The sequence below is a fragment of the Populus nigra genome, chromosome 3 (genome assembly GCF_951802175.1).
Source record: "Populus nigra chromosome 3, ddPopNigr1.1, whole genome shotgun sequence".
Taxonomy (NCBI): Eukaryota; Viridiplantae; Streptophyta; class Magnoliopsida; order Malpighiales; family Salicaceae; genus Populus; species Populus nigra.
The window spans coordinates 7,428,220-7,442,425 of record NC_084854.1 but is presented as its reverse complement, the minus strand read 5'-3'; the positions used below and the strand labels follow the sequence as shown (position 1 = coordinate 7,442,425).

The following is a 14,206-nucleotide window of genomic DNA, read 5'->3' as shown; positions in this document are numbered from 1 at the left end:
CGACAAGTGTGTCTTTATTTTTTCCTTCTTCACTTCACTCTCTTACTTATAGTAAATTTTAATTTTTTTTGTTTAAAATAAATTTTTTAAATATTTTTAGATTGTTTTGATAGTTTGTTCTATTTTAACGTATTTTTAAATAAAAAATACTTTAAAATGTTATCATTATCATAATTTTAAATACACTCTCAAAAAATAATGAGAAGAGTAGGAGATGATCAATATTACAATAAGTTTAAGAAACACTAACCTTAGTTATGTCAAAACAGAGAGCAAAGAGGAAGGAGAAGGATTTTGCATTATCGGCTGGTTATGATTTTTTTTTGGAAGTATTTATATATTAATATAAATTTATAAACTCGATTTGATTTTATTAATTTTATTGATTTTATATGAATCAAATCTAATTTTATTAATTTTTAAGTTTTTAATTTAATTTTATACATTAGATGTATGATTTTATGAGTGATTTTAACAACAATTCTTTATAAAAAATAAGTTAGCAGTTACTGAATATTTTTTTATGTTAAAAAATCCAACCATTAACATAGCTTGGACTAATGATCCAGTGCAATTCTATAACCGAGGAGAAACTTATTCCATGCAAGCAACTATAGGTTAAAAAAACACATTAACACGTGGCTTGCGGACATAGGAGAATATCACTCAACAAAACAAATGTAAATCAAATTTTGCAGCACCAAAATGAAATTCTCTTATCTGGATTCTCTACTGTACTTGAAAACACACCAAACGCAACTGAGTTAACGCGGGTTCTGAGTTCTGATTCGCATTTCCACCACCAAACAGAATCATTCATACTTGCTAAACAATTCTTACCGAGCATCAAGATTCTTTGTCACAAATACAAGAAATTGGTGAGTTTTTCAATGCTAAAAGCAATACAGAATCTTGGTTCATCAACAACAACAACCACCACCACAACAACAACAACAGGGTTTGTGGCATCTTTTTATAGATTGAAACCACCACATGCCACCACAACTAGTGCTTTTGTCTCAATTTCTTCCAGCCTGTTATCCTATTATTCTCCAAGAACCAGACCCACAAAGCCTCTTCTGTTTTTGACTCGAAAGACTCGATCTTTGGAACCTGTTCGTGCTCACTTAACTCGGTCTGAGTTTAAGATGGATGACACTTCTTCTTCTTCATCAGTTTCTGTTCAGTCATCTGTGAGTTTCTTTTATTTGAGTTCTTGTTCTGTATTGTTGACATCCTGATACTCTTATTGAATTTGTAGATATATTAGATAATTAGTTATGAATATTGGGCTGTTGGGGTTTATGATTGTCATTTTCTTGATTGTGTGGTAGAAATTTCTTTTTATTTATTCAGTCCATTTTTTTTGGTCATCTTCATGCTTTAATTGAAGTTTTATCTTAGTTTTATGCCTCCATTGTTGTGGAATTTGATCATGTTTTACTTGTTTTCATTTATTGTAAATGTTGAGTTGCTTATTTGATCGACTTGGAAGCTACTTAATCTTGGTTGACACACAAGCTAGGTCGAAGATACTTGAATGACACAAATAAGAGGAACCTTATAACTAATCTCATATCACATAGTATTCTTTTTTTAACATCACTGATATATATTTTTTTCTTATTCAAGTTTTGTCAGTGCTTGTATCCACAGCTAGGTTTAGAAAGAGACGGTTTGAATTAGATTAATTGGTTCAGGATATCATTGATTGTTGATGCCAGTGGTTTTTTACTTTTCTTCCCTTTTTGTCTCATTCGAGACACTTGCATTCACATAATCCTGTATGGTGCTCATTGTTTTTCTTTTCCAATGCCCCCAACGTTGTTCTTTGCTGATGATAATCTGTTTTTCAGGGAAGTGTACGCAAGATCAATTTCTGTCAGTGGTGTGGTGGCCAGACAAAACATGATATACCTGATGGGGAGGAAAAGATGAGAGCTATTTGCACAGTTTGTGGGAAAATTACCTATCAAAACCCAAAAATGGTATGGTCATTCATTATTACAATCAAATATGTCATGTATGTTTCTGCTGTCTTATCTGATTACATGTGTCATGTATGTTTCCTCTAAAATTGATTTTAGCATCCTGGTTCTCACCACAGCTGGTCAGGTATCTCCATTTAATGTGAAGTGCATGAACTAGCTAGCTTCATTTATTCTTTCGGCAACTATTAAAATACAAATCATGGGAGGACTTGTTGTGAAATAGAGATTGTATGCAAAAAAGGTTTTTAGGGAGCATAAGCTGTTGGACTCTGAGTCATCTAATAGTGGAATTGTGTGTGGATTATTTTAATTCTACTGGTTGTTTTAACGAGTACTGAAAACAAGGAAAACATTGTAGGCATGAAGCCAAAAACCTTGCAATGTGTTTATATCATTCTATTCTTGGTTTTCTCTCCAGTTTGTTTGATACTGCATTTTCAATGAAGGCAATGGAAATATTGTTATCTTTTGTAAACTGGTTTGAATAGGTGGTGGGATGCCTCATTGAGCATGATAACAAGGTCCTACTCTGCAAGCGAAACATCCAACCATCATTTGGCCTCTGGTATGCGTCTGAAATTGGAATTTTGGTACAGAATGGAACCACTGCGTGCTTTTTCTAATATAAACTCTCAAATAGTAGTTAGAAAGAAAAAAAATGCATTTACTCCATACGGTACTTGGTCCTTTCTTCTTTGCATTTTAACTAGTTTTTCTTATCTTCATTATCCATGATGGATAACCCAGATAATTGTATTGTGCTGATGTAGGACCCTTCCTGCTGGTTACATGGAAATTGGTGAGTCTGCTGCAGAAGGGGCAATCAGGGAAACCTGGGAGGAAGCACACGCAGAAGTGGAAGTCGTGTCACCCTTTGCTCATTTGGACATCCCTCTTATTGGCCAAGTAAGGGAGAGATGCCTCTCATTTCTCATATTGATTTTTCTATGAACTTGCTTAAGGTTTTGAAGTTTGTTGTTGTTGTTTGGAGCAGACTTACATAATTTTCTTGGCAAAGCTGAGGAAGCCCCACTTTTCACCTGGTCCAGAGTCATTGGAGTGCCAACTTTTTTCGCTAGATGATATACCTTTTGATTCTTTGGCATTTTCATCGATGGTGGTTACTTTAAAGTTGGTAAGAGCCCGTTTTAGCGATATACAGTTTCTTAATTTACTTGCTTTTGTTACTCATATATATAATCTCCTGTTGTTGCAGTACATTGAAGATGTTAAAGCTGGAAGTCGAAAATTTCACTACGGCACAATTAACAAAAGGTACTTTACAATGCATTTTTTGTATCAGAAGCTCAAGTGAACTCCTGTGAGAATGGATAATCCACTTCTAATCTCAAAACCAGACAGCTTTGGATTGTCTATTGTCTCAATAAAATGCGTTGGCTATTTGACTTATTTTTTGCCATTTTGCTGTGTTGTAAATGGTTTTGCGAAAGGAAATGACCATTTGATAAAAGTAGTGTTCATTTCAGTCTCAGAGGTGTCTATTTTGAATTGTTATGATGGTGGTGGTTGTGGTATTGGAGGCAGGCAGGTGCTTGCGGGCAGTTTTAGGTGACTGCCAGTGCTTCTACCTTTTCCAATGTTTACGAAAGAACAGAAATAATTGAATAACAGAACACCTTTCTTTCTTTCTGCTGTCATGATAAAATTTTGCTGCTGATCTTTAGCTTGGGAATGAGGCTGAATTTAACATGACCATCTTCTTTTTCGCAAAATTAGCACCAAAAGTGAGTCCTTTTCTTTTCAGTTCGCTGTAATTCACATTGATTCACTCCCTACACCTTTACTATTCCCTCAATTTTGAAGGCCGTGTTTGCTTGGCGCTGTAGGGTTTGTTCCATTAGTTGGCTGTGGCTTTCACGGGGTGGAATTTACTGTCTTGACCCTTGATTTTTTTTTATACTATTCTTTATTGTCAGTGTAATTAATATTCTAGGCCCGAGTGTTTAGCATTAATGACCGAAAAAAAAATTCAAAAAAAGAAAACAGCTTGGATTTTAGAAAAATATATATATTTTTATTTTGGGTGGAAAACTTTTTTTAAAAATTATAAAAAATTTAAAAATATCTTATTATTTGTTGAATATGTTAAACGTGGTCTTCGATTTTTTAATTGCTATATATTTTATTTTGATTTTTATTTTCAATTTTATTCTTTGAAAATTGATTTTTATATTAATTTTTATATTTATTTTTTTGATTATTAATTGTTTCTATCAATAGAGATTGTTCTTTCTTTGTAGAATACTTGCTTGTTAAGCTACCTAGTTAATTATTATTTTTTCATGCTTGTTGAAGTCTTTTCTGATACTTGCAGGCCTGGCTCGAGCCCTTCTGATACCCATGCCTATACTCTCGATAATCATTTACAGTCTTGAGAAACGGGGATCCATTTTCCTTTTCACATGAGGTGTTTAATAGCTGGGATTGACCTTCTTTGATTTTTCAAATCCATGGCGGAAGCTGAGGATGGTGATGGGACCAGCATTCTGATGCATTGAAGCCATCGAAGACCATCGAGTGGATGTATTCTGTAACGACGGAGTGTGTGGAAGAAGCAGCCATTTCTCTGATGAGCCATTTCATCGTGCAACTTGTGTTTAATTGTTAGCTTCACCCTACTTTCCATTGAAAATGTACAGAAATTTACTTCACTCTTTTGCGTTGAATAAAGACCTGTTAGCGAGGCTTCCTCTGAGCTCTCATGTTTGAAAATGGTTCTCTCATCCTCGAACACTTCGAACCTTATTTTATTTTTATAAATTGAAAATGATTATGAAATTGAAAAGTAATTTTATTTTTATAAATTGTTTTAAAAAAATATTTAGATGGAAATACAAAAAAAATATCAAATTAGAAAATTAGAAAAAAAACTCAATAAAAAATAATTAATGTTATTTTTAAGGCAAGCAAAGAATTATACATAAAGCAAGAATGAAACTTAGTCTCCGCTAAAGGGTACTAGAGTACCATGAGCTTGGTTTGTAAAGGATCTGATAGTACAGGATCTTACAGTGCAAACCAATTATGACAGAAATTCTTCCATTTTAGATTGAGTGAAGTCCGTCATTTATATTTGCAAATATACATATAAACAATTCATACCAGCGTTACTCTGCTCTTTTCATTCCTTGTCTTAGCTTTATCCATAATCTCCAAGCCAAATGAAACAAAAGCAATAAAGAACATGAAAATAGAAAACTGAAAATCCAGTACTTATAACCACATAAAATCTAGAAATTAAAGTCACACGATGGTCTTTAAAAATCAAGGACCCTGTAGTGGTGAATCAACCTGGACAGCTTGAACATGCCAGTAATCAGCTTTCATTTTCATAGCTATCAACATGAATTACCTAAAAACAAAAAGGAACATGGGGTTTTGCTTTATCTTCGTTCCGCACAAGAAGCATTAAGATTGCCTAACATTTACCTAAGTTACACAGCATAGCACCACAAAATCACCTAGCAATCTTAAGTCAATAAAGCTCTATATCAAAGTAAAACACACATGCATTATTATCACACAATCACCTAGTAATCTTAAGTTACAAGCTCTATATCAAAGTCAGGAAACACATGATCATCCAAAATGAAAACCCATTCAACGCAAAAGATGTCATCCAGTGGCGTGCAAACTGGAGAAAGTCAAGACACTTTCTAAGAGCTCCAACAGAGTACAGGACATAGTAGACGTGTCTAGGTGCTTTGACTATCACCGTAAGTAAAACTCAAAACTAAAACTCAAAACTAAAACTCCAAGATTATGGAACTAGTGTGCAAGAATGCCAAGGATTCATTGCCCTCGTCAACACAGAATGCCCAAAAAACTAAGTGCTCAACTAATAATAATAGCATAATACAGGGTAGCTATGCATCGACATTCACTGCTGTACCATCAACTAATTTTGACAAACTAGCAGATAAAAAGCTTGAAATGCATCAGACCCACAAATGAGGCATAAACTATAATCAACTACAACATAATCAAAGGCAGTAACTACATAACAATAGACCTGGGTTGATATTCAAAACCTTTCTCACTGAATAAAATCCAAAATCTTAAATAATATATATAGTCATAGAGAGCCTAAGACAATTAAAAATCAAAATTATCAAAACAAGTTTGTTCAATTCATCACCATCGTGCCTAAAAAAGAACTCTAGAACAATTTACCAAACGGGGCAAAAAGATATAAAGAGAGTAAATTATCGTAATCTTCACTCCTTCTTCCTGAAGGAGCAACCCTCTGTAAGCTTGGCACGACCCCCTGTTGGCTGACACAACACTGTCTGGCAGTTCCCACAAACCACAACAGTTTGCGAGTGACTAAAAACAGTGGTTCTGCACACAACATATTCATTTAACTAAATAAATAAAAGCATCTACGATCCCTTTTCAAACCAAACAGCTAAGAAGGAATGCTTAAATTCATCAAGAAAAATATACAAAGGTCATGGCATGACTTACATGTTGAAGCAGCCCTGGCACTTCACATCCTGCAAGTTTTTACAAGAAAATATGATAAAAACATAATCAGAAGGGAAAATAATAGAAAGAAGGGCAGGGAAATGTATGGTATTTGTAATTACCATAAAAAAAGAGTTTGGGGACTGAACAAGACGCTTGAGCTTATGCTTCCTTTTCTCAAGCTCTGCTGGTGGGTTGAGCAAATCGATATCGTTTTGAAGAACCTTTCATTAACAAACAGATCAGTTAATGAGCGAAACAGATCATAACAGATAACGAAACCAATTCACATCCACTCACTCACCATTGGAAAATTTTATTTGATCTTTGAAACCGCTTCTATCTTTCTTTTGCGGGAACACGCCAACCTAGACTAGAAAGAAACCCTAGAGCGCCCGAGAAAGACAGGAAGTACATTTATGCAAAGGGCTTAATGGGGCTTATAAGCCGTTGATTTCGAGCAATGTCACATCCTGGCCTTTCATCTCGAAGGGTCTAGGGTAACATTAAAAACAGGGGTATAATCGTCCATTTGGTCAAACAAAAAAAAGTTGAAAATGCAAGGGATTGTGTAGATGTTTTACCGTTTGGACCACTGTGCTTTTACTGTGGACAGTGATAATGTGCTGGCAAAATTGTCCTTGACCTGTGGTTATTCGGGGGTGGTTTTCAGAGTTGCCTTCAAAAATTTTACTGGCTTATTCGCCGTTAAAAAATTGCTTCGGGATAATTTATTTTTTTTACAATAAAAATATAAATTTACCTTTATAGGCAACAAAAATTAAAGCTGTTCATCAAAGAATTTATTGACTGTTTAGTCTTCATCAAAGTCTAGGCAACAAAAATAAGTTTTTCATTTGAGGATATTTTTGTATTTTTATTCAGGTATTTAGTTTAATAATCAGGGTTACAGAAGAAAATTTTAGTATTTTCACATTGTTTATTATTTTTTAAAAGAGAAAAATTACAGGTGTATGTTAAAATAAATCAGCGAGTGGGTGATATCTGCACTATTCAGACGGTGCATGAGACACTACATGGTAACCAAAAACAACATTTCTCTATCTCTTTGGATACACTATTATATCCTCTTCAATGTGCGATGACATATGATATCTAAAGATGGTTAGATTGTCCCCTATAGTCATTTGATTTTATCTTCTTGGTTTTTTTTTTCTTGATGGGTAATGTACATAATTGTCTTTGTAGAAGTATTTTTTTATGATATCCAATGAGAATCTATTATCTACTATCATTTATTAATCAATAAAAAATAAAATAGTATATATATATATATATATATATATATATATATATATATATATATATATATAATGATAAAATTCTAAATATTGTTCATATATGTGTATTTTATGTCAATATTAAGGCATGTATATATTATATTGTATTAAAAAAATATCTAGATATTCTACAAATATATTTATATAATATAAATATATATTTCAGATTAGATTCGAGTGAGTTTTAGGTCGGGTTTGATAAAATCCATACTTTATCCATTATCCATCAGGTCTAAAAAATACTTATCCATTCGAGTTGAGTCGGGTCGACATCCAACGGATTCAAATTAAATTGTCATCTCTATTTAATTGCAGTTTCTCATATGTTTTGATTTTTTTTATTTTGGTACTCATTTTTTATTTTTATTTTCTTGGCGCTGTTGTTGAAGTTTTTTTAGTTTTCAATTTCATCATTCAATCAATTTTTTGTTGTTTTATTTTTTTCTAGACTGACCTTTATTCTTTTGATTTGTTTTTTTTATAGTTATTTTTCAATTTAATTTAACCCTTCAATTGAAAAATTTTATCCCTCCTATTAATGTTTTTTTCATCATAATTTTTTTAGATCCTTTTGTGTAATTGATTGTTTTTTTTTCTGATTTTATCTTTCAACATTTAATATGTTTAGGATTTGACTTCGTACGATAATATCATTCTACACTAATTTTTTTTAGTAGTGGTTTTGTGATTATATTTATTTTTTTCTATGGGTTTATCCCGATATCATGACTCAAGTCACGCGTTTTCCATGCCTCTTTTTATCTATAATTTTTTTTATACAAATTAAATTTATTTTTTAAAATATAAATATTCATTTTAAAATAATATTGCTAATGTGTTCGGCCTTGTGTAATATTTTTTATGATGTGATTTTATTCAGTCAGTTTTATTTGTATTTATTTTTTAAGTCGTTGATTTTTTAGGGTGTAAATTTATTGATTTAAATAAATAAGTTTAGTAAATACAATCAGGTGAGAGTCTCATTTTATATGATTGAATATCTTAATTTACATTTATCTTTTAATTTTTTTAATTTTATTTTATTGTTAATGACTTTTTTTTGTTCATTTAAAAAATAATTATTAATTTATTTAATTAGATTTATATAAACTTTTCAATTTATATTTTAAATTTTTTATATAAAAAAAATTAAAACAGCATGCGCGCCCCGGATAATTTGTTTTTAAAAATTTATAACCCACAGGGTTACATAACGAATTCATTATTAAGAATTGTCATCCAAGTACATAAAGATCGGCCAAAAAAAAAAAAAAAACTAATTAGGATTCTAGTTGATTGATACTAATTTATTTTTTTTATAAATTTTCAATTATGCAAACAATGGTACATAATGTAGTTTAGCTTTACGTCTGTAGCATTTATAAAAGTTTCTTGTATTTTTGTACTTTTAGACTTTGTAAGCAAGATTTATCTCCAAGGTAGTTGCTTTTTGTTCAATTAATTTTTATTTATGAAGGCAAAAATAGCAAAGATCAATTTTTTAATAAAAAATTAGCATAAAAAATTAAATTTTTTATAGAATAATATAATTTTAAAAAAATAAATAAAATAACACAGTTTAAGATTTAGAAATATACCATTATATAATATTTTAAATCAAGATAATATTGCAAGCATAATTTTTGTTGCTCTAAGATATTCAAAAGTGCTAGATTTGCTACCTAACCGGTCCCTATCCCCCTAAGAAAACTCTTATATTTCACCATAAAACACCCAAAAAACTCATCCATCTTCGTCTCGAGGCCTCAAATAAGGTTTTCGACGAATTCCTATATCACTATTAATTTTATAAGTTTTATAGTTAATTTTTAATTGGTTTAGTTAGGGTTAGATTATTGTTTAGAGTTAGTTTAAAATTAAGATTTGTTGAATTTTTAATAAATTAGCTATGAATTTATACAATTAAGATTAATTTTATACAAATGAGTATAAAAATAACATGAATTATAACTTATGTGGTAACTATTTTCCTTTTTACTAGCATACTTGTCTCCTGTTAAGAAGTGTGGTAGCGGTTATTTTTTAAAGTGTTTTTTTATTTTAAAACACATCAAAATAATGTTTTTTTTTAACATTAATATATCAAAATGATCTGAAAACATAAAAAAAATATTAATTTGAAGCAAAGAAAAAAATAAATTTTTTTTAAATTCTTTCAAAAATGCTTCCAAAACATAATGCCAAACACACATTTAAGTATTGATTGAAATCCTGAGAAGTAATTCAACTTGTCAGACCTTGAATTTACTCCTTAATAGTTATGAGTTCGAGTCTTTTTAAGATCACTGGAGACTTATATAATTTTTAACTTTAGAGCTTGTAAGATTAGGTGAGATACGCGTAAACTGGTCCGAATAACAACGTTAATAATAAAAAAAACTAGTATTGATTGAAGCAAGTTTGACTTGTTCGGACTAAGGAAAAAAGCTTCTTTCTCATATGCAGGCAGGAGTGACATGCTTAACATGGATTGGTGCATCGAGGTAGTTGGCTAAGGATGCAGTGATGGGAAAATACTTGCAATGTGTAAGATCCCTCCAGCTCCAGGGGCACTGCAGTAGCATCCATTCACTAAGCTACCGCACAAGGTTTTACATAAACACCAAAGACATCCCATCAACTTCGCCTTTTATCACAATAAATATGATCTTGATGAAAAAAAATTAATGGGGTGAAAAATAAACTGGAGGAGCTTGGTCTAGTATTTTGCAGAATGCCACTAGATGTTGCTGATAACAAATGCCTGCCTTTTTGACATATTCTGACAGTCTGGATTCGAGACATTGCACAAGCCACAATATTATCAACACAATTGACTTCTCTCTGCGATGAAAGCTGCTTTCTTTAGCAAGAAACAACTTAGCATGAAAAGCTTCTGCTTACAGATATGCAATCTGGAAAAAGAATGAAGATGTATTATGAACAAACTAACCATCAAGAAAATTCTAGTAATGAAATATTTCAAAGAATTCCATCTTCTAGTTTTCTTATTATTGTTTTCCATGATAGATAATTGTATTATCCGTAGAGAGGGATTTTGAATCTTTATTCCCCGTACAGAACGATGAATTTCTGCAGAATCTCTGATGATCTTTACTGTTTAGTCTTTAATCATTTTAGCTACTGAGTCTATGATATTGGTTGCCTTGTAGTAACGGGCACCATCTCATTGTCTTTTGACAGTTAATTAAACTTTCTTTTTCCCACAGCCTTTGTTCATTCTGTCAGTAGAGGTGAGCAGAAGGCCAGCTGGGTCTAATCAATGAGAATAGTTCTCTGAAATTCTTGATATAAAAATAAATTAATCTGAACTAAAAATCCTTAAATTTTAGCAACTGGAATGTATTAAACTCAACTAAAAGACTCAGTCTTGTTTGGTTAATTCAGTTGGTTTGGTTCTTTGATCTTTCCACCCTCTGAAATGATACCAAGCTTTCTTAAACACAGCAAGTCAGAACTCTTCATTCATTGTCCTAGCTCGTCAATAATCTCCCAATTAAATTAAGCAAGAATTTTTTTATTTTGAAATCCACTAACTAAAGTTACATATTGGCTTGCTACTTAAAATCAAGGACTTGATAATGGTTAAACATCTTGGACAGCCTTCGACATGACAATCAGCTTAATTTCTATTTTAAAAAAATCACTGCAAATTTCTTTGAAATAGTATCTACAAATTACAAGCATAACACTGATCACCTGGATAATCATAGTTGGCCAAAAGGTTTCAATTCAGAGAGCATTTTCCTTCTAGTTTTCATGAATCTGCAGCTAGTTTTCCAGCGCTATATATGTACATGATTTGACGAATAATAAAAAAAATAAAATTATTGAAGTGTTACTCTCTTTCGATAATCACTTCCTGGAACACGGCAACGTTATATCTATACACACGTACTTATATAATTGGTTAAAACCAAATCATGCTGATGGACTTGCGACATTCTGCTTCAAACCCTGGTATTTGATTCATCTCCCTGAGAGTCCTGAAAACGGAGAGAGTTGGCCGCCAACAAGAGAGTTGTCCCATTCATTGAAGGATGGAGGCATGGGTGGCCACATAAAAGCAGGTCTTTCAGCCGGCACTTCTGGTGGTGGCGCTTCCCCTGTAAGAACCTGCAAAACAGTTTTCATGGAGGGCCTATTTTTTGGGTTTGGATGGCAGCAGGCCAACCCCAGAATAAGCACACACTCCATCTCTTCCTCTATGAATATTCCATTCAATCTGGGGTCTGCACCTTCGAGGATTGTTCCCCTCCTGTAAAGTTCCCATAGCCCATGCACAATGTTACAAATGTAGTCATCCCGCTCAGCCTGCCCTCCAGGCTTCCTTCCACATGCAACTTCCAGAACAAGAACACCAAAAGCATAAACATCTGTTTCGGCCGTTGCCCTTCCTGTAAGAATGCTCTCCGGAGCCATGTAGCCAGGTGTTCCTGCAAGCTCTTTTGTTGAGTGGTGAGTTTGTTCATTATGAATAATGGTGCGAGCCAAGCCGAAATCTCCGAGTTTTGCATTGAAATCTAAATCCAACATTACGTTACTGGCCTTTATGTCTCGGTGAAGTACCCTGTTCATACATCCATTGTGCAGATAATCCAATGCCTGCGCCACTCCTGAAATCACACTCAGCCTTCTTCCCCAGCTCAGTGTTTCTTCCTGCGTGCCTGACTTTTCATCCCAAAATATATATTTATCCAGGCTACCATTTGGCAAGTACTCGTAAACCAAGAGGTACTCGCGCTTTTCGTGGCACCACCCGATCAGCTTAACAAGATTTCGGTGATGGATGTGGCCTATTGTAGTGACTTCTGCAATGAACTCTTGCTTTCCTTGGGTTGATTTCTTTGAGACTCTTTTGACAGCAACTTCCTTTTTTCCCAAGATTCCCTTGTAGACTGTCCCGAAGCCACCTTTCCCGAGCTTGTTTTTAGGGTTGAATTTGCCTGTTGCTTTGCTAAGTTCTTTGAATTTGAACTTCTTCGGAGCAGTTGAGAAGCCTAGGATTGCCTCTTCAATATTTGGACAAGTATTCTCCACCCTATTTCCTTCATATCCCCTTTTCCTGTACAAGAAAAAGGCGATACCAATACCAATCAACAGGATTAGCACTGATCCTATAGCAACCAAAATCCAAACCCACCGCAACTTGGAATCTTTTACCTCAGAATGGTTAAACTCCCACGACCTAACACAATTTAATTGAGTGTTATTACTTGTTGAACCCGAAAATCCCACATACACCATTTCTGGAAGATAGGCTGAGAGATCAAGAGGCTCAGAGAGAACTGGATTCTTCATGTCGTCACCGACAAAAACAATCAAATTCTTGCCGTCATATTGAACAACTACCTTGATATCCGTGGCCGCAGAAATATAAATACCTCTATCATTTAACGAAACCGATCTTTTCGAGTAGACACTGTTTACATCCAATCCAATATGGTTATCGTCAAGATCTTCTGGGAAGCTTTTTTTAGTGTCAAATTCTACCGCCACTGTCTCCGCTTCAGTGGTTCCATTTAACCTGGAATTTACAATCCCAAGCCATTGTCCATCGCTTCCACTTGGAACGTCAGGATCTCCTGTTAATATAAAGGCCAAGCCTTCACCACTTGAAGCTGTCATGGTTTTGACATTGAGTACGAAGGTCGTATTGAAATTTGCGTTCTTCCCCTTCTTGCTCCACAGCCTGAATGGCCATCTGTACAGGGTCCTTCCAGCCCTGTTTTCCATGCTAGCTCCATTAACATCTGGTGTGACTTGGATGGCGCCGAGGGCTATAGAAGAATTGTCACTCAAAATAAGTTGAGGCTGATCTTGAATCGTGAAGTTTGGAAACTCAAAAGCAAGGCTCTGTACTTGAGCCAGAGCCAAGACCACAGCTAGGATTGCAAAAGTGGTTGCCAGGGGAAAGCGCATCTCAGCAATACTGTCGAATGACCTTTTCAGATTTTCTTGAGCAACTTTCTGGCAAGGTTAAATGATGATGAATGAGATAACAATTACGCAGAAGATAGATTCTTATCAGCTTAAATTAAAAAAAAAAAGTTTGGCAGAACTAATGACTTGTATTAGGGAGTGAATTTCCTTGCATTTTCTGATCTTATATTTTATTCCCTTTGAAAGCTTAGAATTGTAGTTATCACTAGTGGAATTGAATATGAATAATGTCTGGTTGACTATTATGCAGGTTGTTGTCATCAAACGTATTGTCATTTCTGCTAGCTCTGCTTAATTAGTCTTGTAGTTGCATTAAACATAATCATTGGAGTGGTTTATAATTGTTTTCTCACGCAATCTGACATCTGCTCCTCCTGCTAATTGCCCTTTGCAATTAATAAAGGGGTAAAATACATGAGATTTTACAGATTCTTTGAAGAGCAAGTCTAACGTTATATCTTG

General features: G+C 33.6%; 3 protein-coding genes across 3 annotated transcripts; 1 reads left to right on the top strand and 2 right to left on the bottom strand.

The window, feature by feature from the left end:
• The first annotated feature begins 687 nt into the window (after nucleotides 1-687).
• LOC133689878 (nudix hydrolase 23, chloroplastic-like) lies at nucleotides 688-4,707 on the top strand. The gene is made up of 7 exons (XM_062109966.1): nucleotides 688-1,193; nucleotides 1,857-1,988; nucleotides 2,480-2,556; nucleotides 2,762-2,897; nucleotides 2,986-3,126; nucleotides 3,208-3,266; nucleotides 4,327-4,707. The coding sequence occupies exons 1-7, from the start codon at nucleotides 891-893 to the stop codon at nucleotides 4,385-4,387; spliced, it is 909 nt and encodes a 302-aa protein (XP_061965950.1). The 5' UTR covers nucleotides 688-890; the 3' UTR covers nucleotides 4,388-4,707.
• Nucleotides 4,708-6,029: 1,322 nt separating this feature from the next.
• LOC133689879 (small ribosomal subunit protein eS27y) lies at nucleotides 6,030-6,932 on the bottom strand. The gene is made up of 4 exons (XM_062109967.1): nucleotides 6,784-6,932; nucleotides 6,602-6,703; nucleotides 6,480-6,508; nucleotides 6,030-6,353 (listed from the first exon to the last, which is right to left on the bottom strand). Exons 1-4 carry the CDS (start codon nucleotides 6,784-6,786, stop codon nucleotides 6,230-6,232), a joined length of 258 nt encoding a protein of 85 aa, XP_061965951.1. The 5' UTR covers nucleotides 6,787-6,932; the 3' UTR covers nucleotides 6,030-6,229.
• A 4,480-nt stretch (nucleotides 6,933-11,412) lies between these two features.
• LOC133688837 (probable L-type lectin-domain containing receptor kinase S.5) lies at nucleotides 11,413-13,898 on the bottom strand. Its single transcript, XM_062108459.1, has one exon. The coding sequence runs from the start codon at nucleotides 13,721-13,723 to the stop codon at nucleotides 11,771-11,773; it is 1,953 nt and encodes a 650-aa protein (XP_061964443.1). The 5' UTR covers nucleotides 13,724-13,898; the 3' UTR covers nucleotides 11,413-11,770.
• Nucleotides 13,899-14,206: the final 308 nt, after the last annotated feature.